Source organism: Pongo abelii, chromosome 15 (assembly GCF_028885655.2).
Source record: "Pongo abelii isolate AG06213 chromosome 15, NHGRI_mPonAbe1-v2.0_pri, whole genome shotgun sequence".
NCBI classification, from domain to species: Eukaryota; Metazoa; Chordata; class Mammalia; order Primates; family Hominidae; genus Pongo; species Pongo abelii.
Genome location: NC_072000.2, coordinates 106,832,271 through 106,856,540, shown reverse-complemented (window position 1 = coordinate 106,856,540; position 24,270 = coordinate 106,832,271). Strand labels below are relative to the sequence as shown.

The window sequence follows — 24,270 nt, the reverse complement described above, 5'->3', positions numbered from 1 at the left end:
TCTAGCCTGGGTGACAACAGTGAAAATGTCTCCAATAAATAAATAAATAAAAATAAAGACTGAAATCTTGTCCTTTACAGCAACATGGATGGAACCGCTGGCCGTAATCCTAAGCAAATTAATGCAGCAGGAACAGAAAACCAACAGCATGTTCTGACTTGTAAGTGGGAGCCAAACATTGAGCACGCATGGACATAAACATGGGAAGGACAGACACTGTGGACTCCCAGAGTGAGAGAGGAGGAGGCACGGGTCAAAAATCACCTACTGCATACTGTGCTCACTACCTGGGTGCTGTATACCCGTGTAACAAACCTGCGCATGGACCCCCTGTATTCAAAATAAAAGTTGAAAAAAAAAAGAAAAAAATTCAATGTTAAATCCCATATTTGGTATCATATTCAATACTAAACATAAAATGTCCCAAGTATTTACCAGCATAGATCTTCCGGTTTCCATGACTTTCCACCCAGGCTCACAGAATCTCTGGTTTAATCAATGGTATACATGGATAAACCAACACTTTTTTTTTTTGTTTTTTGAGACGGAGTCTCGCTCTGTTGCGAGGCTGGAGTGCGGTGGCGCGACCTCAGCTCACTGCATCCTCTGCCTCCCGGGTTCAAGTGATTCTCCTGCCTCAGCCTCCCGAGTGGCTCAGATTACAGGCATATGCCACCAAGCCCAGCTAATTTATGTGTTTTTAGTAGAGACGGGGTTTCACCATGTTGGCCAGGATGGTCTCAATCTCTTGACCTCGTGATCTGCCCGCCTCGGCCTCCCAAAGTGTTAGGATTACAAGCGTGAGCCACTGCGCCCGGCCCCGACATTTTAATTTAAATACTGAAAACTATGCCAGGCGCGGTGGCTCACGCTGTAATCCCAGCACTGTGGGAGGCTGAGGCGGGCGGATCACCTGAGTTTGGGAGTTCGAGACCAGCCTGACCAACATGGAGAAACCCCCGTATCCACTAAAAATACAAAATTCGCTGGGCATGGTGGTGCACGCCTGTAATCCCAGCTACTCGGGAGGCTGAGGCAGGAGAATCGTTTGAACTCAGGAGGCGAGGTTGCAGTGAGCCAAGATTGCGCCATTGCACTCCAGCCTGGGCGACGAGCGAAACTCTGTCGCAAAAAATAAATAATAAAAATACATAAACAAATAAATATTGAAAAGTACAAAACCGAGACCCTTTAAGCAGGGTGGTGAGTACACAGGTGTTCTGTCATCATTTAGACCTTACTGTGTGTGTGTGTGTGTGTGTGTGTGTGTGTGTGTGTGTGTGTATTTTCCGTTAATGTGAAGTATTTTGCAGTAAAAGTCCTTTGGGGAAGAAATGTATGTGTTCTCTGCTTTTGGACGTATGGACCATTGCTCACTCAGTGAGCAGTAGCACTCCCAGAGAATCTGGAAAGACTGTAACTCCAGGTGGGTGTGTGCCAGCTACAGAGGGTACCTGTCTTCTTCTTCTTCTTCTTCCTTTTCACTTTGATAGGCTTCACGACAAGCTCCTGGTCAAAGTCCTCTGAGCTGATGGCGTTGAATCTCTGTGACGGGGGCTGGCTGCCCTTGCCCAGCTCAGGGGTGGCCTGGAGCCCGGGGGGCAGGAGCCCGGAGCCGCTGTCGGTGGAGTTGAGTGAGCTGCTCCTGCTCCTTGGCTCACTGGCCACGGAGCTGGCCATAGAAGAGCCTCTGAGCCTCGTCTCAGAAACTGTGGCCCCTGGCAGCTTCTCTGCTTGCTGCACGTGGACACGCTCTGAGCATCCAGACATCTCCAGACCATCTCTCACTAAGAAAGAAGAGTCTGATTTTACCACTGGTGATCCAAGAGAGAGCTGATGTGCACTTATCCAGGTTTGCTAGCCGTAAATACTAGTTGTCACAGAGGCACCAGCCAGCTAAAGAACTGAATGATTCTAAATTCATAGAAACCAGCAAAACTAGGCTGGGCGCGGTGGCTCACACCTGTAATCCCAGCACTTTCGGAGGCTGAGGCGGGTGGATCACAAGGTCAGGAGATCGAGACCATCCTGGCTAACACAGTGAAACCCCGTCTCTACTAAAAATACAAAAAATTAGCCAGGCATGGTGACGGGCACCGGTGGTCCCAGCCACTCGGGAGGCTGAGGCAGGAGAATGAAGTGAACCTGGGAGGCAAAGCTTGCAGTGAGCCGAGATTGCGCCACTGCACTCCAGCCTGGGCAACAGAGTGAGACTCCATCTCAAAAAAAAAAAAAAAAAAAAAAAAAATCCAGCAAAACTAAAAGAATCACACAAAAGAGTCTAAGAAATAGTTTTTGTTCTTCAAGAAGCTCATATATTAAAATCAGTAAAATAATTTGCCATAGCTGTCTTTTTATATTTATTTATTTATTTATTTATTTATTTTTGAGATGGAGTCTCGCTCTGTCACCCAGGCTGGAGTGCAGTGGCGCAATCTCGGCTCACTACAAGCTCCACCTCCTGGGCTCACGCCATTCTCCTGCCTCAGCCTCCCGAGTAGCTAGGACTACAGGCGCCCGCCACCACGCCTGGCTAATTTCTTGTATTTTTAGTAGAGACGGGGTTTCACCGTGTCTGCCAGGATGGTCTCAATCTCCTGACCTTGTGATCTGCTGGCCTCAGCCTCCCAAAGTGCTGGGATTACAGGCGTGAGCCACCGTGCCTGGCCGTATAGCTGTCTTTTTAAAGCAACTCAATAGTAAGGAAAGGTTGGGTGCGGTGGTTCACACCTATAATCTCAGCACTTTGGGAGGCCGAGGTGGGGAGATCACTTGAGCTCAGGAGTTCGAGACCAGCCTGGGCAACATGGCGAAAACCCATCTCTACCACAATACAAAATTTAGCAGGGTGTGGTGGTGCACGCCCATAGTCCCAGCTACTTGGGAGGCTGAGGTGGGAGAATCATTTGAGCCTGGGAGGTGGAGGTTGCAATGAGCTGAGATCATGCCACTGCACTCCAGCCTGCACGACAGAGTGAAACCTGTCTCAAAAAAAAAAAAAAAAAAGTAAAAAAATACTAAGAATACAGCATTTCTCGCTTCAATTTACAAATTATTTATAAATGAGAGATGCCTGTGTATAACAAAACAGCTTAGTTATACTTCATACTAAGACTCTGCCTTGAATATACTTTAAGATTACTCAAAGAGCATTTGAAAAATACATGTGTACCTGTAATTAAGTTTCCTGGAAGAGGGAAAGGTAATTTTCCATTAGAACAAACTCAAGACAGAGAAGTCCATTACCACACAGCATCAAGGCCAGTAGACCGCAGAGTGAGAGCAGGCATGTGAGTCCCTGTCTCCTGTCCCCAAGACCAAGGGCCAGTGAGCTTCCCACTGCAGTGGACTCATCTTTGCTGCAACACGACACCACAGGGCACCAGGCCAGAGCAGTTCCAGCTACAGTACCCTCAACACAAGACCACAGCCCACTTTGATCCATTCGCCATCCTCTCTTTATCGGGGATCCTCCGTGTGCCAGACACAGGGCTAGCTGCTGGGACATGGCAGTCCATAAGACACAGGAATTCCTGCCCTTGAAGCACCCACATTCTATTGAGGGCATGTGTTAGGGGCAGACTGTAGGCAATGAAGTGTACACTGGAGACTGGAGGGGAGGACTCTGCTCTGAAGCGACTTGCTGAAGATTACATAAGTTAATGGCAGATCTTGCCTAGAGCTCCCTGTCCAATAGGCAGCCACCAGCTACTTGTAACTACTGAAATTCAAATTGATCAAAATTGAACAAAATTTAGGCTGGGCGCGGTGGCTCATGCCTGCAATCCCATTACTTTGGGAGGCTAAGGTGGGAGGACTGCCTGAGCTCAGGAGTTCGAGACCAGCCTGGGCAACATGATGCATGGTGAAACCCCCTTTCTACTAAAATACAAAAAATTAGCCTGGTGTGGTGGTATGCACCTGTAATCCCAGCTATTCGGGAGGCTAAGGCAGGAGAATCGTTTGAACCCAGGAGGTGGAGGTTGCAGTGACCAGAGATTGCACCACTGCACTCTAGCCTGGGATACAGAGCAAGACTCTGTCTCAAAAAAAAAAAAAAAAAAAAAATTAAACAAAATGTAAAATTCATCCCTCAGCTGCACTTGCTATATTGCAAGTACTCAGCAGCCACACATGGACAGGGACTGCCTACCAGATAGGGCAGATGAGAGCAGAAAGCTCTATGGGCAGCAGAGGTCCAGAGCTTAGCCTGGTGGCTCCAAGTCACCACCCTTCCTGAAAGCCATGCTGCCCCTTTGATGACACTGTCTGAGGGGCCCCCAGCTCATAAACTCAAGAGTCAGAGCTTATTCACTTCTTATACAAATTATGTTTTGGAATATTCACCCCAATTTGCCCTCTCTGACATCAGAGGTAATGGTAGTGAGGAGGAGGGTGATGGGGCCCACATGGCTGTTGTTGCCACTATTAGGAACAAGTTCCCTGAGGAACCCAAATATATAAAGTACGTGGATGTCCGCAAGAGGACACATATTAGGATTCTTTGCTCATTAAAATTTGGGCTTGTATGAATTACCAAAAAATATCAAAAGCACAGAGAAAAATAAATCCTACAAGGAAGAACTGAGTTAAGGGTAAACGGTATGTCCCAGATGACAGATTTAAATATTCTAAAACTTTATGCAAATCTATGTCTTTTGGAGCATTAATTCCACATACTGCCTCAGACGGAGAGCAGGGATCAGTAAAGTGGTTTCTGATTTTTCCTTCCTCCTTTCTCAATCTTCCCATCTTCCACAACCATGAAAGCAACTCCACTAAATGTGAGACTATCTGATGTAAGCCTTAAAGTAGGTGACTTTCAAGAAATGTACTGTAAACACTATTTTAACAATCAGAGGAGCGGCCGGGCATAGTGGCTCACGCCTTTAATCCCAGTACTTTGGGAGGCGGAGGCAGGCGGAGGCAGGCGAATCGCCTGAGGTTGGGAGTTTGAGACCTGCCTGACCAACATGGAGAAACCCTGTCTCTACTAAAAATACAAAATTAGCCTGGCGTAGTGGCGCATGCCTGTAATCCCAGCTACTCGGGAGGCTGAAGCAGGAGAATAGCTTGAACCTGGGAGGCAGAGGTTGCGGTGAGCTGAGATCGCACCATTGCACTCTAGCCTGGGCAACAAGAGCGAAACTCCATTTCAAAAAAAAAAAAAAAGAATCAGAGGAAACCCTCCAAATCCTCCATGTTCAAATAAAGTTGCAATAGTTTAGCAAAATAATGGTAAGTTTTTGGTTTTGTTTTTGATATGGGGTCTCACTCTGTCATCCAGGCTGGAGTGCAGTGGTGCAATCTTAGTTTACAGCAACCTCTGCCTCCCAGGCTCAAGCGATCCTCCCACCTCAGCCTCCTGAGTACTTGAGACCACAGGTGCACGCCACCACGCCTGGCTAGTTTTTGTATTTTTGGTAGAGACAGGGTTTTACCATGTTGCCCAGGCTGGTCTTAAACTCCTGAGCTTAAGTGATCCACCCACCTAGGCCTCCCAAAGTGCTGGGATTACAGGCGTGAGCCACCGTGCCTGGCCCAATGGTAAGTTTGATCAATTATTAACTGCAATTACAAACAACAGAGTATAGTACTTCCCATCATATACATGGTACATTTTATAATAAATACAAACCTATTGATGTTAATCCTTCAGGCCTGCTTGAAATTCTTATAATGTTCCTATCTCCTTTCAAGAAAAATATTTCATTTTCTGTGCACGAAACAGACACAATATCGCCGGATCCTTCCAAACCAGCAATTGTGGCCTGTCAAAAAAAAAAAAAAAAAAAAATCAGAAAACTAAACTATGGTAACAGCTCAAAGCATAAAAATGCATGTGTGAGAGTCCAAATCAGTCAAATGATAACTGCACTTTACTATGGCAACTTTCTGAAAATTCCAATTCAATCCAAAGTTAGGTAACATCTGACAGATTGGTAAGCAGGATCTGAGGGGTCCCCTGGCAGGGTGGGGCCTCAGTCATCTCCGACCCACGTGCCACCCTGCCCTCGTCCCTGCTGCAGGTGCACCGGCCCTCCCAGCCCAGTCCCAGCCCTGTTCCTCCAAGGTGCATGCATGTGCTTCTCTTTCTGCTCGAATTCCTTTCCTATCCATGTTTGCTGGGGGAGTTCCAGTTCTCTCCAGATGCCACCTCTGTGAGAAGCAGCCTCTGACAAGCTCGCCCTCCACTGCAACGCCCAGGGCTCTCAGGGCTCGCAGCACCTCATCCAAACCTCTGCTTGGCGCCCCACTCCTGGGCTGAAATAACGTGCAGACACGTCTAGTCCCCCTACTGTGTGCATTCCTGCAGGAGAGGCCAGTATGCACTGCAACTCATGGGTTTTGAATGAATACATGAAGGGAGGGGAGGTTCCTCCAGCATTATCTGAAAGCGGATGGCAACAAAACACAGGACATCCCGAGCCCACATTGACTTAAAGCAAGTCTTTGCTTTACTGTCGACAGTGCAAATAAGAGACTAGTCTGTTGTAGAAGGAGAGTCTATGTTTTTGGCTAATTTTAAATAACTGATGGACAGCTGCAAACATAACAATTGTTTCTGAAAGCTGCCAGTCATGCTGCCACTGGGTGGTCCAGACTCTGAGGGTGACTGTGACATCTGTCCCAGATGGTCCCCCGTCTCCATTTCTCTGCTTATAAAATGAAGTTAATTATACCTACTGGGTAAAGCATCGGGTAAATGCTCAGATGAAAGAACCAATGCGCAGTTACAAAGCATCTTGATGCTACTAATTAATAAGCGCACATAAGTTCAAAAGGTATCCAGAGAAAGAAGTTCTCTGTAACTGAGGAAAGGGTGCAAAAATACCTTTCAGGATATCCCTTATAAAATGAACAAACTCAAAGCACCTTGGTGATTCCCCTAAGTCGATGCTTCTTCCACTCCACCATTTTACAGGAAAAGAAACCAGGCTCAGGCCGATAAGAGACTCTTGGTTAAAGGCAGAACCAGGCTAGAAGAGTTGAGTGTAGTTCTGCCCCCGCACCCCGGGCCAGTTTTCTTTCTGCCAAACCAGTGTTACCAGGCACGGCTGATAATAATTCAGAAGAATTCAATGAGGAGAAGATGAACTTCATGTTCTGCTGACACACACCAAAGAAGAAAACCCTTTCTTTTCTTTTTTTTTTTTCAAATTAAGTCTTGCTCTGTCACCCAGGCTGGAATGCAGTAGCGTGATCTTGGTTCACTGCAACCTCCGCCTCCCAAGTTCAAGCAATTCTCCTGCCTCAGCCTCCCGAGTAGCCAGGACTACAGGCGCATGCCATCATGCCTGGCTAATTTTTGTATTTTTAGTAGAGATGGAGTTTCACCATGTTGGCCAGGCTGGTCTCGAACTCCTGACCTCAGGTGATCCACCTACCTCAGCCTCCCAAAGTGCTGGGATTACAGGCGTGAGCCACTGCGCCTGGCCGAAAACCATTTATTTTCTATAGTGAGGCTCTGCTTATAAGAGGAAAGGATGCCTGTCAGAGGCCTGCTGAGCTCAGAATGGAAGAATGTGAACAGGACAGGGCCTGGTCTAGAGTCTGCGGGTGAGGAGTTGGGAGGGTGAGGCAGGGAGATTATTTTAAAAAGAGCAAAAGCTCTGCTCTTAAAACAAGGAGAAACTGAAACTAAACAGCTTTGTTTAAAGTTTCTAAATCTGTCTCTAATGATAATCTGTTATCATCTTGGTTTAAGCAGAAATTGTTTCCTACCATGAGTTTAATGATGTTGGAAATTTGCCCAAGATATGTTGCTAAGTAAAGAAAACTGAAAATAAAAAACAAAAAACAAAAAAACCAAGTGGCGGCCAGGCGCGGTGGCTCACGCCTGTAATCCCAGCACTTTGGGAGGCCGAGGCGGGTGGATCACGAGGTCAGGAGATCGAGACCATCCTGGCTAACATGGCGAAACACAGTCTGTACTAAAAATACAAAAAATTAGCCGGGTGTGGTGGCGGGTGACTGTACTCCCAGCTACTCGGGAGGCTGAGGCAGGAGAATGGCGTGAACCCGGAAGGCGGAGTTTGCAGTTAGCCGAGATCGCGCCACTGCACTCCAGCTTGGGCGACAGAGCCAGACTCCGTCTCAAAAACAAAATCAAAATCAAAATCAAAAACAAGACAAAACAAAAACCCAAGTGGCAAAATGATGTGGCTCCATTTGAGTAAGAAGACAAGGGCAAAATAAGAGGAAAGAAAGCACGCTGAGGGAAGGGCCCCTCCTCAGGAACTAAAGTTCTCTGCTACTGTTTCTTTTTTTTTTTTTTTCAGATGGAGTTTTGCTCTGTAGCTCAGGCTGGAGTGCAATGGTGAAGTCTCGGCTCACTAGAATCTCTGCCTCCTGAATTCAAGCAATTCTCCTGCCTCAGCCTCCCAAGTAGCTGGGACTACAGGCGTGCGCCACCAGGCCCAGCTAATTTTTTTATTTTTAGTAGAGGCGGGGTTTCACCATGTTGTCCAGGCTGGTCTTGAACTCCTGACCTCAGGTGATCTGCCCGCTTCAGCCTCCCAAAAGTATTGGGATTACAGGCGTGAGACACCACGCCCAGCCTCTGCTACTGTTTCTGTGTATTTGAGTTATCACTGTATGTGCTCATAGTAATTTGGTAGTCAGAAAAAACATGACCCAAATAGATTACAAAGAACAAGGCTGGGCACGGCAGTTCACGCCTGTAATCCCAGCACTTTGGGAGGCCGAGGCAGGCGGATCACCTGAGTCAGGAGTTCGAGACCAGCCTGGCCAACATGGTAAAACCTCGTCTCTACTAAAAATACAAAAAAATTAGCCAGGTGTGGTGGTGCGCACCTGTAATCCCAGCTACTTGGGAGGCCGAGGCAGGAGAATTGCTTGAACCCGGGAGGTGGAGGTTGCAGTGAGCCCAGATTGCACCACTGCACACTGCACTCCAGCCTGGGTGACTGACATACTAGCCTGTAATCCCAGCACTTTGGGAGGCCAAGGCGGGCAGATCACGAGGTCAGGAGTTCAAGACCAGCCTGACCAACATTGTGAAACCCTGTCTCTACTAAAAATACAAAAATTAGCCGGGCATGGTGGCATGCATCTGTAATCCCAGCTACTCAGGAGGCTGAGGCAGGAGAATCGCTTGAACCTGGGAGGTGGAGGTTGCAGTAAGCCGAGATCATGCCACTGCACTCCAGCCTGGGTGACAGAGCGAGACTCTTTCTCAACAACAACAACAACAACAACAACAATAACAAAAAGAACAAGTTTAATTTTGTGTTTATATACAAAAAACATACATAATTTCTCGGCAGAGAATTGGACCTAAATGTCAAAACCAAATTTTTTTTTTCAAATCTATAAAAATTACCAAACCTTCATTTATTTCCTTGACTGGCCCAAAGGAAAAAGTAAAGTGTAAATCAATACTGCTCCTGGTAGCATTCTGAGCCCTGAGCAGAACAGTTTATAGAGATACATTCTCTTGCCTACAGACACAGAAGATATGGCGGCGTCCCTTCACTTACCTGGTTGACTGTGTCTAGGAGATAGATACTATATTCATTCCAACTCAGTACCCAGCCTTCTTGAAAGAAACATGAAACAAGCCCCAGGTGCCTCTCAGGTAAGCTGCAACTTCCACTGTTGGGGGATTCCAGACGCGGGTGCAGTTCAAAAGGCTTGACTCCCCCAGCAAAAGCATCTTTTAAGATAAATGTGGCTTGAACAGTCCCGTGGACATCAGCCTTCCACAGCCGGAGCCCAGGCCGTGACGCATACAAGGTTAGATCACTTTGCTTACAGAGTCCTGGTATAAAACAAGCACCAAATTTCCCAGTACTAAAATTAGAAGAAAGAAAGAAAGAACAAAAAACAGACATGGACCGATTTAAAGTAATGCGGTTGTCAACCCTTAATATTAAGTACAACAAGAATTTTTTGGCTAAGACAATAATTGATTTTTCACCCTTTCTACTGTTTGTTTTTTGTCAGTTAAACCACACTGTCATCCCTGTACCGACAGAGGCCCTACCACACCCTCACAGGTGTGTGCCCCATTAGCACACAGGGAACCATTCACTGAGTACTCACGCAGCCTGCACTGCGTCTGGCACTTGATCCCACTCTCATGTCTAATCGTTACAACAACCATGTGTGGCAGATACAGTCATGCACCACATAACATTTTATTCAGGCTGGGTGCAATGGCTCATGCCTGCAATCTCAGCACTTTGGGAGGCCAAGGCGGCGGATCATCTGAGGTCAGGAGTTTGAGACTAGCCTGGCCAACATGGTGAAACCATGCCTCTACTAAAAATACAAAAATGAGCCAGGCATGGTGGTGCATGCCTGTAGTCCCAGCTACTCGGGAGGCTGAGGCAGGAGAATCGCTTGAACCTGGGAGGCAGAGTTTGCAGTGAGCTGAGATAGTGCCACTACTGTACTCCAACCTGGGTGACAGAGCAGGACTCTGCTTCAAAAACAACAACAACAAACCATTTTAGTCAACGATGGACTGCAAATACAACAGTGGTCCCATAAGATTATAATACCATATTTTTATGGTACCTTTTCTATGTTTAGACATACAAATACTTACCATTGTGCTACAGCTGCCTAAAGTATTCAGTACAGTCACATGTGGTACAGGTCTGTAGCCCAGGAGCAACACGCTGTACCATTTAGCCCAGGTGTGAAGTAGGCTGTACCTACACCTATGATTGTCAGTACACTCAATGCTGTTCATACAACAAAGATGTCACCTAACAATGCATTTCTCAGAATATATCCCTGTTGTTAGGTGACACATGACTGTATTACAACTCCCGTTTTGGAGGAGAGGAAACTGAGGCAGAATGTGAAGAATCCAGGTCTGCTCATCTTTTTCCCTGCTCTGATTCTGTTGCTTCTGACATCTGATTGCTGTGCTCACTCCACATCCTGAATGAATGAGCTTCACAGCAACCCATCTATATTGTTGCCTTTTCAGAATTTCTCTAAACCCATCAGAGGCACCAATGTCCCTTCCTGCCCCCAAGCTTGATATTTTTTCATTCTGAAATTATGAAATATCTAACACAAACAAAAGAATATGCTATATATAGAGTCACAGGTCACTTAGTGACGGGGATGTTTGAGAAATATGTCATTAGGCGATGTCTTCGTTGTGTGAACATCATAGAGCGTACTTACACAAGCCTAGATGGCACAGCCTATGACACACCCACATAGTCTAGCCCAGGGGTGTCCAATCTTTTGGCTTCCCTGGGCCACATTGGAAGAAGAAGAATTGTCTTGGGCCACACATAAAATACACTAACGATAGCTGATGAGCTAAAAATAATAATAATAATAATAATCACCAAAAAAACCTCTTTTTTTTTGAGACAGAGTTTTGCTCTTGTTGTCCAGGCTGGAACGCAATGGCGCAATCTGGGCTCAATGCAATGGAAACTCTGCCTCTTGGGTTCAAGTGATTCTCCTGCCTCGGCCTCCCAAGTAGCTGGGATTATAGGTGTGCACCACCATGCCCAGCTAACTGTGTATTTTTAGTAGAGATGGGGTTTTACCATGTTGGCCAGGCTGGTCTCGAACTCCTGACCTCAAGTGATCCACCTGCCTTGGCTTCCCAAAGTGCTGGGATTACAGGCATGAGCCACCGCGCCTGGCCAAAAAATCTCATTTTAAGAAAGTTTACAAATTTGTGTTGGGCCATGGGTTGGACAAGCTTAGTCTAGCCTATTGCCCCTGGACTGCAAACCTGTACTCCATATGACTGTACTTAACACTGTAACATAATGATGAGTGTTTGTCTATCTAAACACAGAAAACGTAATGTGTGGCACTAAGACACCAGCTGATTGGCATTTTTTCAGCTCCATTATAATCATCTGTGACCACTGTCATACATGCAGAGTCCGTCAATGACATGCAGTCCGTCAATGTTGTTATGCACAGCTGTGTATATGTACATATATCCATGCAGTTATGGACACAGTACACTGTATATCCATGCAGTTATGGACACAGTACACTGTATATCCATGCAGTTATGGACACAGTACACTGTATATCCATGCAGTTATGGACACAGTACACTGTATATCCATGCAGTTATGGACACAGTACACTGTATATCCATGCAGTTATGGACACAGTACACTGTATATCCATGCAGTTATGGACACAGTACACTGTATATCCATGCAGTTATGGACACAGTACACTGTATATCCATGCAGTTATGAAGCCTAGCAAGGAAAGGTACACCTGGGAACCCATCCCCAAACTTAGGAAATAAATCGTCAGTCACCCAACCAATGTTCTCTTGTGCTCCCAACACTTCCTGCCCCCTTGTGCCCCGGATGGAACCACTGGACTGCATTTTGCCTTGATCATTTCCTCACTTTTTTGTTGGTTTAATCACATATCTATGTATCTCTAAAGACAATATAACTTAGTTTTGTTTATGTTTCCTTTTTATTAAAATGTATGATGCTAATTGTACTCTTTTGCTTTTTTTCACTTAACACTATGTTTCTCAGATTTATCCTTGTTGATAAAAAGAAGCTGTCGCACTAATTCGTTTCGACTGCTGAATGGTACAGTACGTCCTACTCAGCATCCACAGGTTCTTGGAAACTACAACTGTAAGCGAAATGACATAGAGCAGGTCCTCAGATAACATCATCTCCTTCAACAACACTGGTGAGTGAAAAACACTGGTTTTGTTATATGTTGTTTTGCTAAAGTCGCAGTTTCCAAGAACCTATCAATGACATTAAACGAGGACTTAATGTATTCCACAATTTATTTATTCACTTTCTTGTTGATGGATATTTCAATTATTATTTTTTAAAGCTATTTTGAGCAACTGTGCTATGAGCATTTCTGTGCATACCCCTTAGCCCACAGGTGTCAGAGTCTGTCACGGACACTCAGGATGCAGTTGGTGGGGTGTGGGGTAATCGCTGGGTTACTGAGAGCATATTCAAGTTTAGAAGACAACTTCAAGCTTTTTAAATGTGATTATACCAATCTACACTCCCACTGGCAATCTGAGTTCTCGTTATTTTTCAGGATGCTACCAGAGTTCACATGTAAGCATTTCAGTTCAGCCCTATGCCTGGCTGATTCCTTCTCCCAAATACTTCTCAGATTGTGAAAAGCAGAAACAGCACTGGTTTTAGAGCTAGCCCTGGGCTCGATGTCCAGCCCTGACACTTAGTGGGTACGTGGTATGTGCAATTATTGAACTTTTCTGGACCCGTTTCCCATTCTGTAAACCAGGCAGAGTAACTCCCATCTCAAAGGCTGAAGTGAGGAATTAATGAGATAACCTACGTGCAGCACAAAAGCAATGCTTGTGACACTAAGTCCCCATAAGTGCTCAACTGTCCTGAACGAGACTACAGGCAGCTGACAGTTGAGAGCCACCTCCGTGCCACTGCTTCCCCACCAGACCTCGGCCAACTTGTGCTGTGCCTGTCCCCACGCTCCCTGCACACAGCAGCAGACCCAACCCCAGAGGCCGCCCCCAGGGCCCACCTACATAGGCAAACAGATAGTTATTTGTGGGGTTTCTTTGCACACCAGAATCTCACTAGGTCCCTCTGGCACCTCAGTAACTAAATCCCTTTGGATAGCGTCCAAGGAGGATATTATATATCAAATTCAGCTTTGAAACAATGATCGTTAGGACGAACCAAGGGTGTTTTGACATCGTGGATCTTTTATGGACAACTCTATAAACAGCATCGTATCTGATTACTGCCTTTGGTGGGTTTGTTCTGGAGAGGTCCTCTAAATAGAGCGACCCAGAGAAATTCCAGCAAGGGAGCCCATAACCTCTTCCTCCTGCCTTTCCTGTCAATCAGTTTCTCTTGGCGATCCAATTTTTAAATGTTTTCCTCCTATTTGTAGGACCCCTGAAAAATCTCTTGTCATGTCCATTTTGACTGGTGCATCTTATGTAACTAAAGCACTCATGTTAACAAACATTTAGTGATTCCTACATTCTGTAAGACATCGTGTTTGATGCTCTGGGTAAAATAAAAAATAAATAAGATGAGGTCCTCAGCCTGTCTTATAACACTGTGCTGACCTGTGTGAACAATCACATCAGCATCTGGAAGCGCCATCTGAGGCTCAAAGAGCTCAGATCAAGGTGGTGCATCTGAGTGGGCGTGAGAAGGCGAGATCCTGAACCCCAGGCGGACTCTTCCCCTGGAGGAAGGGAAAGGAGAACTGCTGAGCAAGGTCCTGGGAGTGGCTGCCTCTAAAACTGCTGAATAGCTGGGCATGGTGGCTCATGCCTGTAATCCCAGCACTTTTGGAGGCCAAGGAGGGAGGACTGCTTGAGCCCAGGAGTTTGACAACAGCCTGGGTGACCTAGAGAGACACCATCTCTACAAATTAAAAAATTTAGCCAGGCATGGTGGTGCATGCCTGTAGTCCTAGTTACTTGGGAGGCTGAGGGAGGAGGATCGCCTGAACCCAGCTGTTCAAGGCTGCAGTGAGCTGTGATCACACCACTGCACCCCAGCCTTGGTGACAGAGCAAGACCCTGTCTCTAAAAAATAAAAAGAACGGAAATGTCTGATGAGTGGGTTGGTCAAAGGCAGTGAAGTTGTGAAGAACCATCTAGAGCCAGGTACAAATTGTCCTAAGCCCCCGACTCAGCCACCATCCACTTGCAGTGCGATTCTGCAGTACTTGCTGGTGCTTTCTGAATTTGACACTAAAGCTCCAACTTTTAAGGTCTAAGTATTGCAGGATTCTAAAATCATAAACAAATTAACATAATTTCTTAATTTCGGTAGAGATGATTTCCAAAAACCTCATTGATTACCTAAAAAAATTTTAATTCCCTTTATAGACCACGTTGATATGTAAGGAGTGTTTTCTGGCTAACAAATTCTAGCTATACAATAGTGTTTTTTGATTTTGTGCATAATGTATGGTACCACAGACCTGATATGCTGAAAGCTGACAGCACCCAAAATGGGAGCCTGAAAGTCTAAGCTGAGTGAGAAGAAGGATCCACAGAAGCCCTGCCAGAGATCTCAACAGCTAACACCCACTGGCCATCCAAACAGATGTGCTGGTGGCGGGGTTCCAGAACCGGCTCCTGGCTCTTACCCACATGCTGGCGCCACACCTACAGATTGCTGCATCTCCTTCTCCCTCCCCAGGGCAAAGTGCTACTGCCAGGGAGGGCTTCCCTGAGCACTAGACTCATAGGGGACACAGTAACAGGTCTGCAGAGGGCTCTGACATGTGAAACAATGCAACATAAATACACAGGACAGCAAACCCAAGGTTGCAGATGGCTAGGGCCTCTGAGGTTTTCTGGATGTAACACATGTTGTCCGGTCTGAAGAGGTTCACAGACTCGATGGGAAGAGAACCCCTCGTCTTCTACCTCTGAGCCTCCTGACCTGCCTGCACCTGCCCTGTGCTCAGTGCCCTGCCCTTCCTCTGGAAGACAGTCTGGCCCGGTTTCTGGTCAACCCTACACTGCTGCCCATGAGAGGGCCCAACTGAGGCCACCGCCTGCACTCTGTCCCACCAGCACTGTGTTCCCTCCACAGGCACCCGCGTCGCACACCAATGTGCTGCCACACGGCCCCTCTCCCAAAACTCCCACCAGGCCACATGGTCCCTCTGGGCACCACCTATTTCTCTTTGTTCTCTTTTACAAAAACACTCCTCCTGAAAGCTCTCCATCCTTGCTGTCAACTCCTCTTTCAGCCCTTACAATCCCTTGGCCCTGCTGATGAGGAGGCTGTGCACAGCCTCCATGCTGCAGACTCAGGCCCGTCGAAGCTGCCTCAGCCCCTGGTCTCGCAGCAGCTGTTGTGTCCCTCCATATGGCCTCCGACTCCTCTGACCCCCCAACTCCTGTTCTCTCCTGATGCCGTTTCCTCTTCAGAACACAAGGCCTCCCCAAATCTCCTTAGGCGAGCTCCCGTCTGCATGCCAGTGGCTGCCGGCGCACAGCTCCCTGAGAGGCACACCCGCCACCCGCCTCCCACGCCAGCTCTCCGCTGCGGGGAGAGGACATGGCAGGGCCACAGCAGGCTGTTTCATCTCCTCCTTCTCCCCGTGCCTCCAGGATTCTCTGCATCAATCCACGGCATGTCCACTCACCCAGCTGCATAGACCACAGACCTAGGAATCATCTCCAACTCATCCCTCTCACACCTCAGAACCAACGTGGCAGCAAATCTGCCAGCTCTGCCTTGGAAGCAGTCCCACCACCAACCCCGCCCCATCCTGTCTTCTCCCACCTGGATCACCCAGAATCCTTGCTGGCCCTGCTGAGCTGCCACACCTGCCCCCTCCAGTATATTCCAAGCAGCAGCCAGAGTGACCTCCCTCGCTTGGCCATAGCCCTCTGTGACTGGCCACAGCACTGGACTGAAAGAGCCCCATGGGCAGGGCCCACAAAGCCGACGGGTGGGGGCTCCCCGCACCGTGCTCCACACAGCCAGCCTGGCTGCTCAGATCCTCGGTGTGCAGGGCCCTCTGCCTCCAGAGCCTCTCTCCAAGGTCTTCTCGCACTAGTTGCCTCTTTGCTTCAGGAATCAGCCCAGGCTACGTCCTCAGAGGAGCCTTCCCTGTCATCCTATTAAAGAGACACGTGTGTCTCCTGCTTCACCCTCTCTGGCTCTGCACCCTCTGACACGTTTCTCTGTTCACTACTCTGCACACAGCTCCCTGAGATTAGAGATCTGTTCTGCCTTGTTCACAGATATCCCCTGATGAGGACTACCTGGAGCAGGGCAGAGGCTTGGTGCAAAGCTCCAGCGCTGAATGAACAGACATTCCCTGCGTGGATTCATCCAATGTCAGGGTGCCAATGTCACCTGTATCTGGTGACCTCATTTTCCCCTCTGGTCAAGACTTCTTCCCTGGGCTCCAGACCAGTCCACAGAACTCTCTTCTGCAACTCCCATGCGGCCACCTGACAGGCCCGTCAAACCCCTTATGTCCACAGCAGAGGTCCTGATGTCCTGACCTCTGGCCCAGCCTTCCCCAGTCTCCAGTCTCCATCTCAGTCAATGGCTTCCCTGGACTCCCACGGCAGCCTCCCCGCGGCTCCCGTGGACTCCCGTGCCAGCCTCCCCGTGGCTCCCCTGGACTCCCGTGCCAGGCTCCCCTGGACTCCCATGCCAGCCTCCCCACGGCTCCCCTGGACTCCTGTGCCAGCCTCCCCAAGGCTCTCCTGGACTCCCATGCCAGGCTCCCCTGGACTCCCGTGCCAGCCTCCCCAAGGCTCCCCTGGATTCCCGTGCCAGCCTCCCCAAGGCCCCCCTGAACTCCCATGCCAGCCTCCCCACGGCTCCCTTGGACTCCCATGCCAGCCTCCCCGCAGCTCCCTTGGACTCCCGTGCCAGGCTCCCCTGGACTCCCGTGCCAGCCTCCCCATAGCTCCCTTGGACTCCCATGCCAGCCTCCCTGTGGCTCCCCTGGACTCCCGTGCCAGGCTCCCCTGGACTCCCGTGCTAGCTTCCCCACGGCTCCCCTGGACTCCCGTGACAGCCTCCCCATGGCTCCCCTGGACTCCTGCCATAGCCAGTGCCCTAGTCACTTCTGGCTTCTTGAACATCTAAGCTCTTGCCCAATTGAGGTCTTGGCATATGCTGTTCCCTGAGCCTGGAATGCTCTTCCAGCAGCTCTTCCCAGGCTTCAGCTCAAAGATCACTGCCCTTGTAGAGGCCTTTCCTGACCATCCTATCCAAATGCAACATCCTGCCCCATGCCTAGCACTCCCTAATGCTTCACCCAGCCCGCTCCTTTACAGCATTGACAGCCTCTACTCTCCTCCTGCTGACCGACAGTCTCTCCCATTGTGTTTGAGGGCAGAGGCCTTGTCTCCTTGCATGCCTCCTCACTTGCTGCCACGCCTCCACGTGTACATGTCTAGCTCCGCTCACTAAACAGTTGTGAGGGAAGCACTGCTTCCAGGGATAGACACACACAATAGTCTACAGCAGAAAGCAAGTCTTTAAGACACAGATGTTAAAAACATTTCCTTTTATTCTGTTAGCCCTCATTTCCCCAAGGCTCAATAAAATCTCTCTCCTTCTGAGAAGGGGACACATTTATTTGTTTCTGCATCCTAAAACAGTTTCTGGTGCAGAGCACGCTTTCAATCAATGTTCCCTAAAGACTTGACTGCACAGACGCACTAGGAGAGGTTTACGGAAACTGCCTGGGTCTCCACACAAGAGGATAAAGGGCCAGTTTTGTTTTTTGTTTTTTTTGTTTTTGATTTTTTTGAGATGGAGTCTCGCTCTGTCACCCAGGCTGGAGTGCAGTGGTGCGATCTCAGCTCACTGCAACCTTTGTCTCCCCGGTTCAAGCGATTCTCCTGCCTCAGCCTCCTGAGTAGCTGGGATTACAGGCACCTGCTACCCTGCCCGGCAAACTTTTGTGTTTTTAGTAGAGAGGAGGTTTCACCATGTTGGCCAGGCTTTTCTTGAACTCCTGACCTCAAGTGACCTGCCCACCTTGGCCTCCCAAACTGTTGGGATTACAGGCGTGAGCCACTGTGTCCGGCCAAGGGCCAGGTTTTAAGAGACATTGTTGGGAATAGGACCCACATTTAAGGTAATTGGTTTTCAATGCCTCTCTCTACACCCTGCCTTCCTTCCAAGACAGTGCAGTAAAACATTGACAGACGAACCAGGATAAAATGCCAGAGGAGTAGGACACTGGCAGAGAGAGCAGCAGAACTAAGATCTGCAGGACCATAAATTCCACTGAGTTCTCCAGGGACCGAAAGGGAGACTGCAGATATAAAAAGGCCAGATTGTTGATGGGATTAAGAAGGTGTTCAGCAGGCCGGGTGCGGTGGCTCATGTCTGTAATCCCAGCACTTTGGGAGGCCGAGGCAAGCGGATCACCTGAGGTCGGGAGTTTGAGACCAGCCTGACCAACATGGTGAAACCCTGTCTCTACTAAAAATACAAAATTAGCCGGGTGTGGTGGCGCATGCCTGTAATCTCAGCTACTCAGGAGGCTGAGGCAGGAGAATTGCTTGAACCCAGGAGGTGGAGGTTGCAGTGAGCCGAGATCACGCCACTGCACTCCAGCCTGGGCAAGAAGAGCAAAACTCTGTCTCCAACAAAAAAGAAAAAGAAAAAAGAAGGTGTTCAGCATAGAAAATAGAAGTCAAAGGAGAGGTTTGAGAGTGTCTTTTAACAGCTGGAGGGCTGCCATGCAGAAAAGAGAATAAACTTGTGTGTTGCTGCAAAGCCCAGAACACAGAATAACGGATGGTGACTACGACCACAGAGGCTGGCTCCACCTACCTGCCTCACCCGACTCTCCAGGACGGCCTGTCACCAATGGCACCACCAGCCTCAGGGCCTCATCAACGCCTGCCAATCTCACCATGTTTCCCAGTCCCTGCTGTCACTCTCCACAGGGCCAGCCTCAAGCCCTCCCCACATGCCGTGACCATCAGCTGCCCTGTCCCTGATTCTACGCAGGCGAACAGTGCCCTTTCCTGGGAGACACAAGATGGGAACTCTTCCAGCTCCCATCGGCCAATCGACAATCCATGACTGTAGACTCATCAACGCATGATCTGTGCTAATGCCGCCCTCTGCTCCCCACCCCCACATTGGCCCCAGTCTACCTCCTCCTTGGCATAGGAGGGGTCAGCTCCACTGCTTTACCTACCCCTCCTCACCCCATCCCCACGCAAACTCGCTGCAGAGTCCTACAAGAGTGTTTTACAGGCTAGGGTGGGATGATGAATTACAGGTTCCCCAGGTGTTCCAGTTGCCTTTTCCCACATGGCTGGTAAGGCTGGTGGACTTCTCACGGCCCTTCCTCCACATCACTGGTCAAAGGAGGAACGATCTCTCAACCTGGAACCCATGCCTTCAGGATGTCTTCCCTGACCCTTCAGCTGGACAAAAGTGTGTCTAAACTCACACAGCATCCTGTGTGATCCATAGCAGCTGACACAATGGTCAACAAGTGTTCTATCTGTGTTTCCATTTCCACAATGGAGGGCTCAGATCTGCCGTGTTTACCATGTCACTGCTGAGCCTGCCACAGTGCACAGGGGTGCATGGTAAACACGTGCTGAATAACGAGTGAAACCCATGACCCTGACCCCTCACAAGGGCTGTGTGAAGGAGGTGCCTACACAAGGAACAGATAGACCAGGCCACCCTTGAGGCTTCTCCAGGCCAACCGTGGCACCCTGAGAGGCAGAGTGGCTGTGCGTGCAGGCTCCTACAGCTCTGCGACAAGAACCACTCACTTTTCTTGTCTGCCTCTGGGAGGAGAAATCCTAGGCAGGCACAGGGCCCCACCAGGAACACCAGGCTTAGAGGCGCTATGGGTTTGTGTCCAGCAAACAGGACACCTAGGAAACCCTAAAGCACCTTCTACAACAAGGCCCAGCATTTAGGCCAAACTGGCAAACTTGTGAAACTTACCTTTTCCTTGGTTGTGTTCCAATTTGCCTTACAGACTTTTCTTCAGTGTAAAAGAGCAGACTTCTTTGCAGAGTAGAGACCAGCAGCACTTTCTGGCTATAATCCAGCTGCACAATGGAAGACGGCTCCTCCAGCACCAGCTGGGAGTTACAGAGCCCCTGGCAGAGAAAGTCCGGTTACACCTCACATCAGCGCCAGGCTAAAGAATGGACCTCCCTTAGGACAAGTCAGTGTCCTTCCTGCTAGCTGTGCTTAGGTCAGCTTGCACTTTACCTAACGCATGCTTTCACTCTCTGCAGATTCACTCTCAACCCACCATAGCAAGATTATCTGACGGATGGGAAAAGAGTCCATACTAACATCTCCCTCATGCTGCATCCAGTTTGACAGGAAACATTTTAAAATCTGCATAATTTTAAAAAACATGTCCTCAGTAGATACATTCTTTACTATGCACCATAGCAGGCTCAGGGATAATGCAGTAAACATGCAGAGATTTCAAAGAAGAATCCATAAAGATGTAAACAGAAATCTGTTGCACTGTGTGTATTGCTTATTCTATTATAAAACAATGGAATGGAACCTTCTATAAAATTATGCGACAATAATCAGCTCTGTAAGTTCATATTATAGTCTCCCCTCACAAAGCGTTCAAAGCAGCTTTGAGGACATTATATCCTTGCCAACTGAAAGGGTAATAGAAAACAGGAGGTTAGAAGAAATTAAATGATATTAAATATATAAAATGCTATTAACTTAAAATGATATTTTACAAGACCAGCCTGGGCAACATTGTGAGATCGTGTCTCTACAAAAAAATTTTTTTTTATTAGCCAGGCATGTTGGCACGTGCCTGTGGTCCCCGCTACTTGGGAGGCTGAGACAGAAGGATCATTTGAGCCCAGGAGTTCAGGTTACAGTGAGTTGTGATCACACCACTGCACTCTAGTCCAGGTAGCAGAGTGAGACTCTGTCTTTAAAAAAGAAAAAAAAACATATTTTATATATAAACACAAAATAAAATTCTAGAAGGCATATGACTGGTAACACAAAGCATATTTCATTGTATAAAAAATCTGATTCTATAAGTTACTCTTACAGAAAAGTGTCGTCAGGCCCAGTGCAGTGGCTCACACTTGTAATCCTTATATTTTGGTAGGCTGAGGTGGGTGGATCATTTGAGGTCAGGAGATGGAGACCAGCCTGGCCAACATGGTGAAACCTCGTCTCTACTAAAAATACAAAATTTAGCTGGGCGAGGTGGTGCATGCCTATAATCCCAGCTACTTGGGAGGCTGAGGCAGGAAGAATCACTTGAACCCAGAGGCAAGGGTTGCAGTGAGCCAAGATCGTGCCACTGCACTCCAGCCTGGGCAACAGAGAGAGACTCTGTCTCAAAAAAAAAAAAATATATATATATATTATATATATGAAATATATGTATATTTCATATATATGAAATCCAATATATATATGAAAAGTTCCATCAATTATTTCAGAAATACTGCTGTAACATCACTGACATTTTGTGAGGGAAGCAGGGGGCAGTGATCGGATTTGTTGGTAAAACTTACAGTAAATTTCGTCCTTTTTTGGGTATACAATTCTATGAATTTTGACAAATTTATAGTCATGTAACCAACACCAAAATCAAGATAAAGAAATTTCCATTACATGAAAATGTCGCAAACTTTTTTTTTTAGACAGGTTCTGGCTCTTGGCCTAGGCTGGAGTGCAGTGGTGCAATCTCAGCTCACTGCAATCTCCACCTCCAAGGCTCAAGTGATCCTCCAACCTCAGCCTCCAGAGTAGCTGAGATTACAGGTGTGCATTACCATACCTGGCTAATTTTTATATGTTTTTTGGTAGAAATGGGGTTTTGCCATGTTGCCCAGACTGGTCTCAAACTCCTGGGCTCAAGTGATCATCCTGCCTTGGCCTCCCAAAGTGCTGGGATTATGGGTGTGAGCCACCACACCTGGCCAGAGGATAGGTACTTTTGTATTCTCCCTTCTGCTGCACACTGAAATACACTCAGTGGTTCTCTCAAGGAAAGCACTTGTGCAACTGTTGCAGCTATGAGCTGAGCCAGCTGCTTTTTTCACAAAACACCATTTTTATTTGAAATGCCGTAATTATTCAAATTTGGGTATTTAGCAGACATTTTCTCAAAAAGAAAAAAAAAAGCCTGTCACTTCAAGGAAAACAAGTAATGGTATTTGTTGCTCTCACACAAAGATTAGCAATCTGAAAACTTGTATCTGTCCCTGTGAACTTGACATGATTCCTTATAGCTAGACTTTCTCAATTACAATGATGTGGATGTTAACGAAGGTATTTTGTTGATATTGTATCAGAAAATTTATCAGCTGGCACGGTGGCTCAAACCTGTAATCCAAGAACTTTGGAAGACTGTGGTGAGCAAATTGCTTGAGCCCAGATGTTCAAGACCAGCCTGTGCAACACGGCGAAGCCCTGGCTCTATAAAAATACAAAAAATCAGCTGGGCATGGTGGCGTGCACCTGTAGTCCCAGCTACTTGGGAGGCCGAGGTGGGAGAATCACCTGAACCTGGGAGGTCAAAGCTGCAGTGAGCCATGATTGCACCACTGTACATCAGCTTGGGTGAGAGGAGTAAGACCATGTCTCAAAAAAAAAAAAAAAAAAAAAAAAGAAAAAACAAAGTGTCACCATCTGGAAGATCTGCATCACTCTGTGAACAGTATTTTCTAAGTGACCAATACATAATGTTACAAAATTCAACATGCGTAAAGTAGATTTTAATGTAACAGAGTAGGAAAAATTCATCCATGTGGTTTCAGATTCCACATATTTACTAACCTTTAAAGAAACTACCATTTGTCATTTGTCACCGTAACCCTTAAAGCAACTACCGTTTGCTTTATGAGGTAGTCATATGACGACATTATTAAAGAATGTCCACAATTATCTGAAAAGGCTATCAAAATACTCCTCCCATTTCCAACTACATGTCTGTGTAAGGCCAGTTTTTCTTTATATATTTCAATCAAAACAATGTATGGCAACAGATTGAATGCAGAATCCAGCCATCTTCTATTAAGCCAGATAATAAAGAGATTTGTAAAAATATAGATCAATGCCACTCACTCTTCTCACCTGTTTTGAAAATAGAGCTATAGAGATATTTTCACAAAATATGTCACTTATGTTCAGATGTTATGGATTTATTATTTCAAAGTAAAATATTTTTAAATTTCGGCTGGGCGCACTGGCTCACGCCTGTAATCCCAGCACTTTGGGAGGCTGAGGTGGGAGGAGCACAAGGTCAGGAGATTGAAACCATCCTGGCTAAAACAGTGAAACACTGTCTCTACAAAAAATACAAAAAAGTAGTCAGGCGTGGTGGCGGGTGCCTGTAGTCCCAGCTACTCGGGAGGCTGAGGCATGAGAATCCCTTGAACCCGGGAGGCAGAGGTTGCAGTGAGCGGAGATCGTGCCACTGCATTCCAGCCTGGGCAACAGAGCGAGACTCCATCTCAAAAAATATATATATTTTTAAATTTCTCAGTTTTAACTTCTAACATGGTGTACTCAGTAGAGATAACCCATATGAACAAAAATGCTTTGGGGTCCTCTTTCTAAGAGTGTAAAGGGATCCTGTGACTACAAAGCTTGAGAACTACTACTAGAGAATATTTGTACTAGGTCAGTCTTGGATCACAGGGACCGAAAGTCATGCAGCTAATAATTGCTGAATTCTTGGCCGGGCGTAGTGGCTCACGCCTGTAATCCCAGCACTTTGGAAGGCCGAGGCGGGCAGATCACCTGAGGTCAGGAGTTCAAGACC

The 24,270-nt window shown here is 47.4% G+C and overlaps 1 protein-coding gene across 2 annotated transcripts in view; it reads right to left on the bottom strand.

The window, feature by feature from the left end:
* TECPR2 (tectonin beta-propeller repeat containing 2) overlaps window positions 1–24,270 on the bottom strand; it is a 148,172-nt gene that overhangs the window by 76,912 nt on the left and 46,990 nt on the right. For both annotated transcript variants that reach the window (XR_008513231.2, XM_024231463.3), the window contains exons 5-8: window positions 20,442–20,599; window positions 9,504–9,816; window positions 5,639–5,771; window positions 1,455–1,787 (exon numbers count right to left, since the gene is read on the bottom strand). Coding sequence is in view for 1 of the 2 variants with exons in the window: in XM_024231463.3 (XP_024087231.2) it covers window positions 1,455–1,787; window positions 5,639–5,771; window positions 9,504–9,816; window positions 20,442–20,599 (937 nt within the window). In the remaining variant the exon portion in view is untranslated. The remainder of the gene's footprint in view (window positions 1–1,454; window positions 1,788–5,638; window positions 5,772–9,503; window positions 9,817–20,441; window positions 20,600–24,270) is intronic.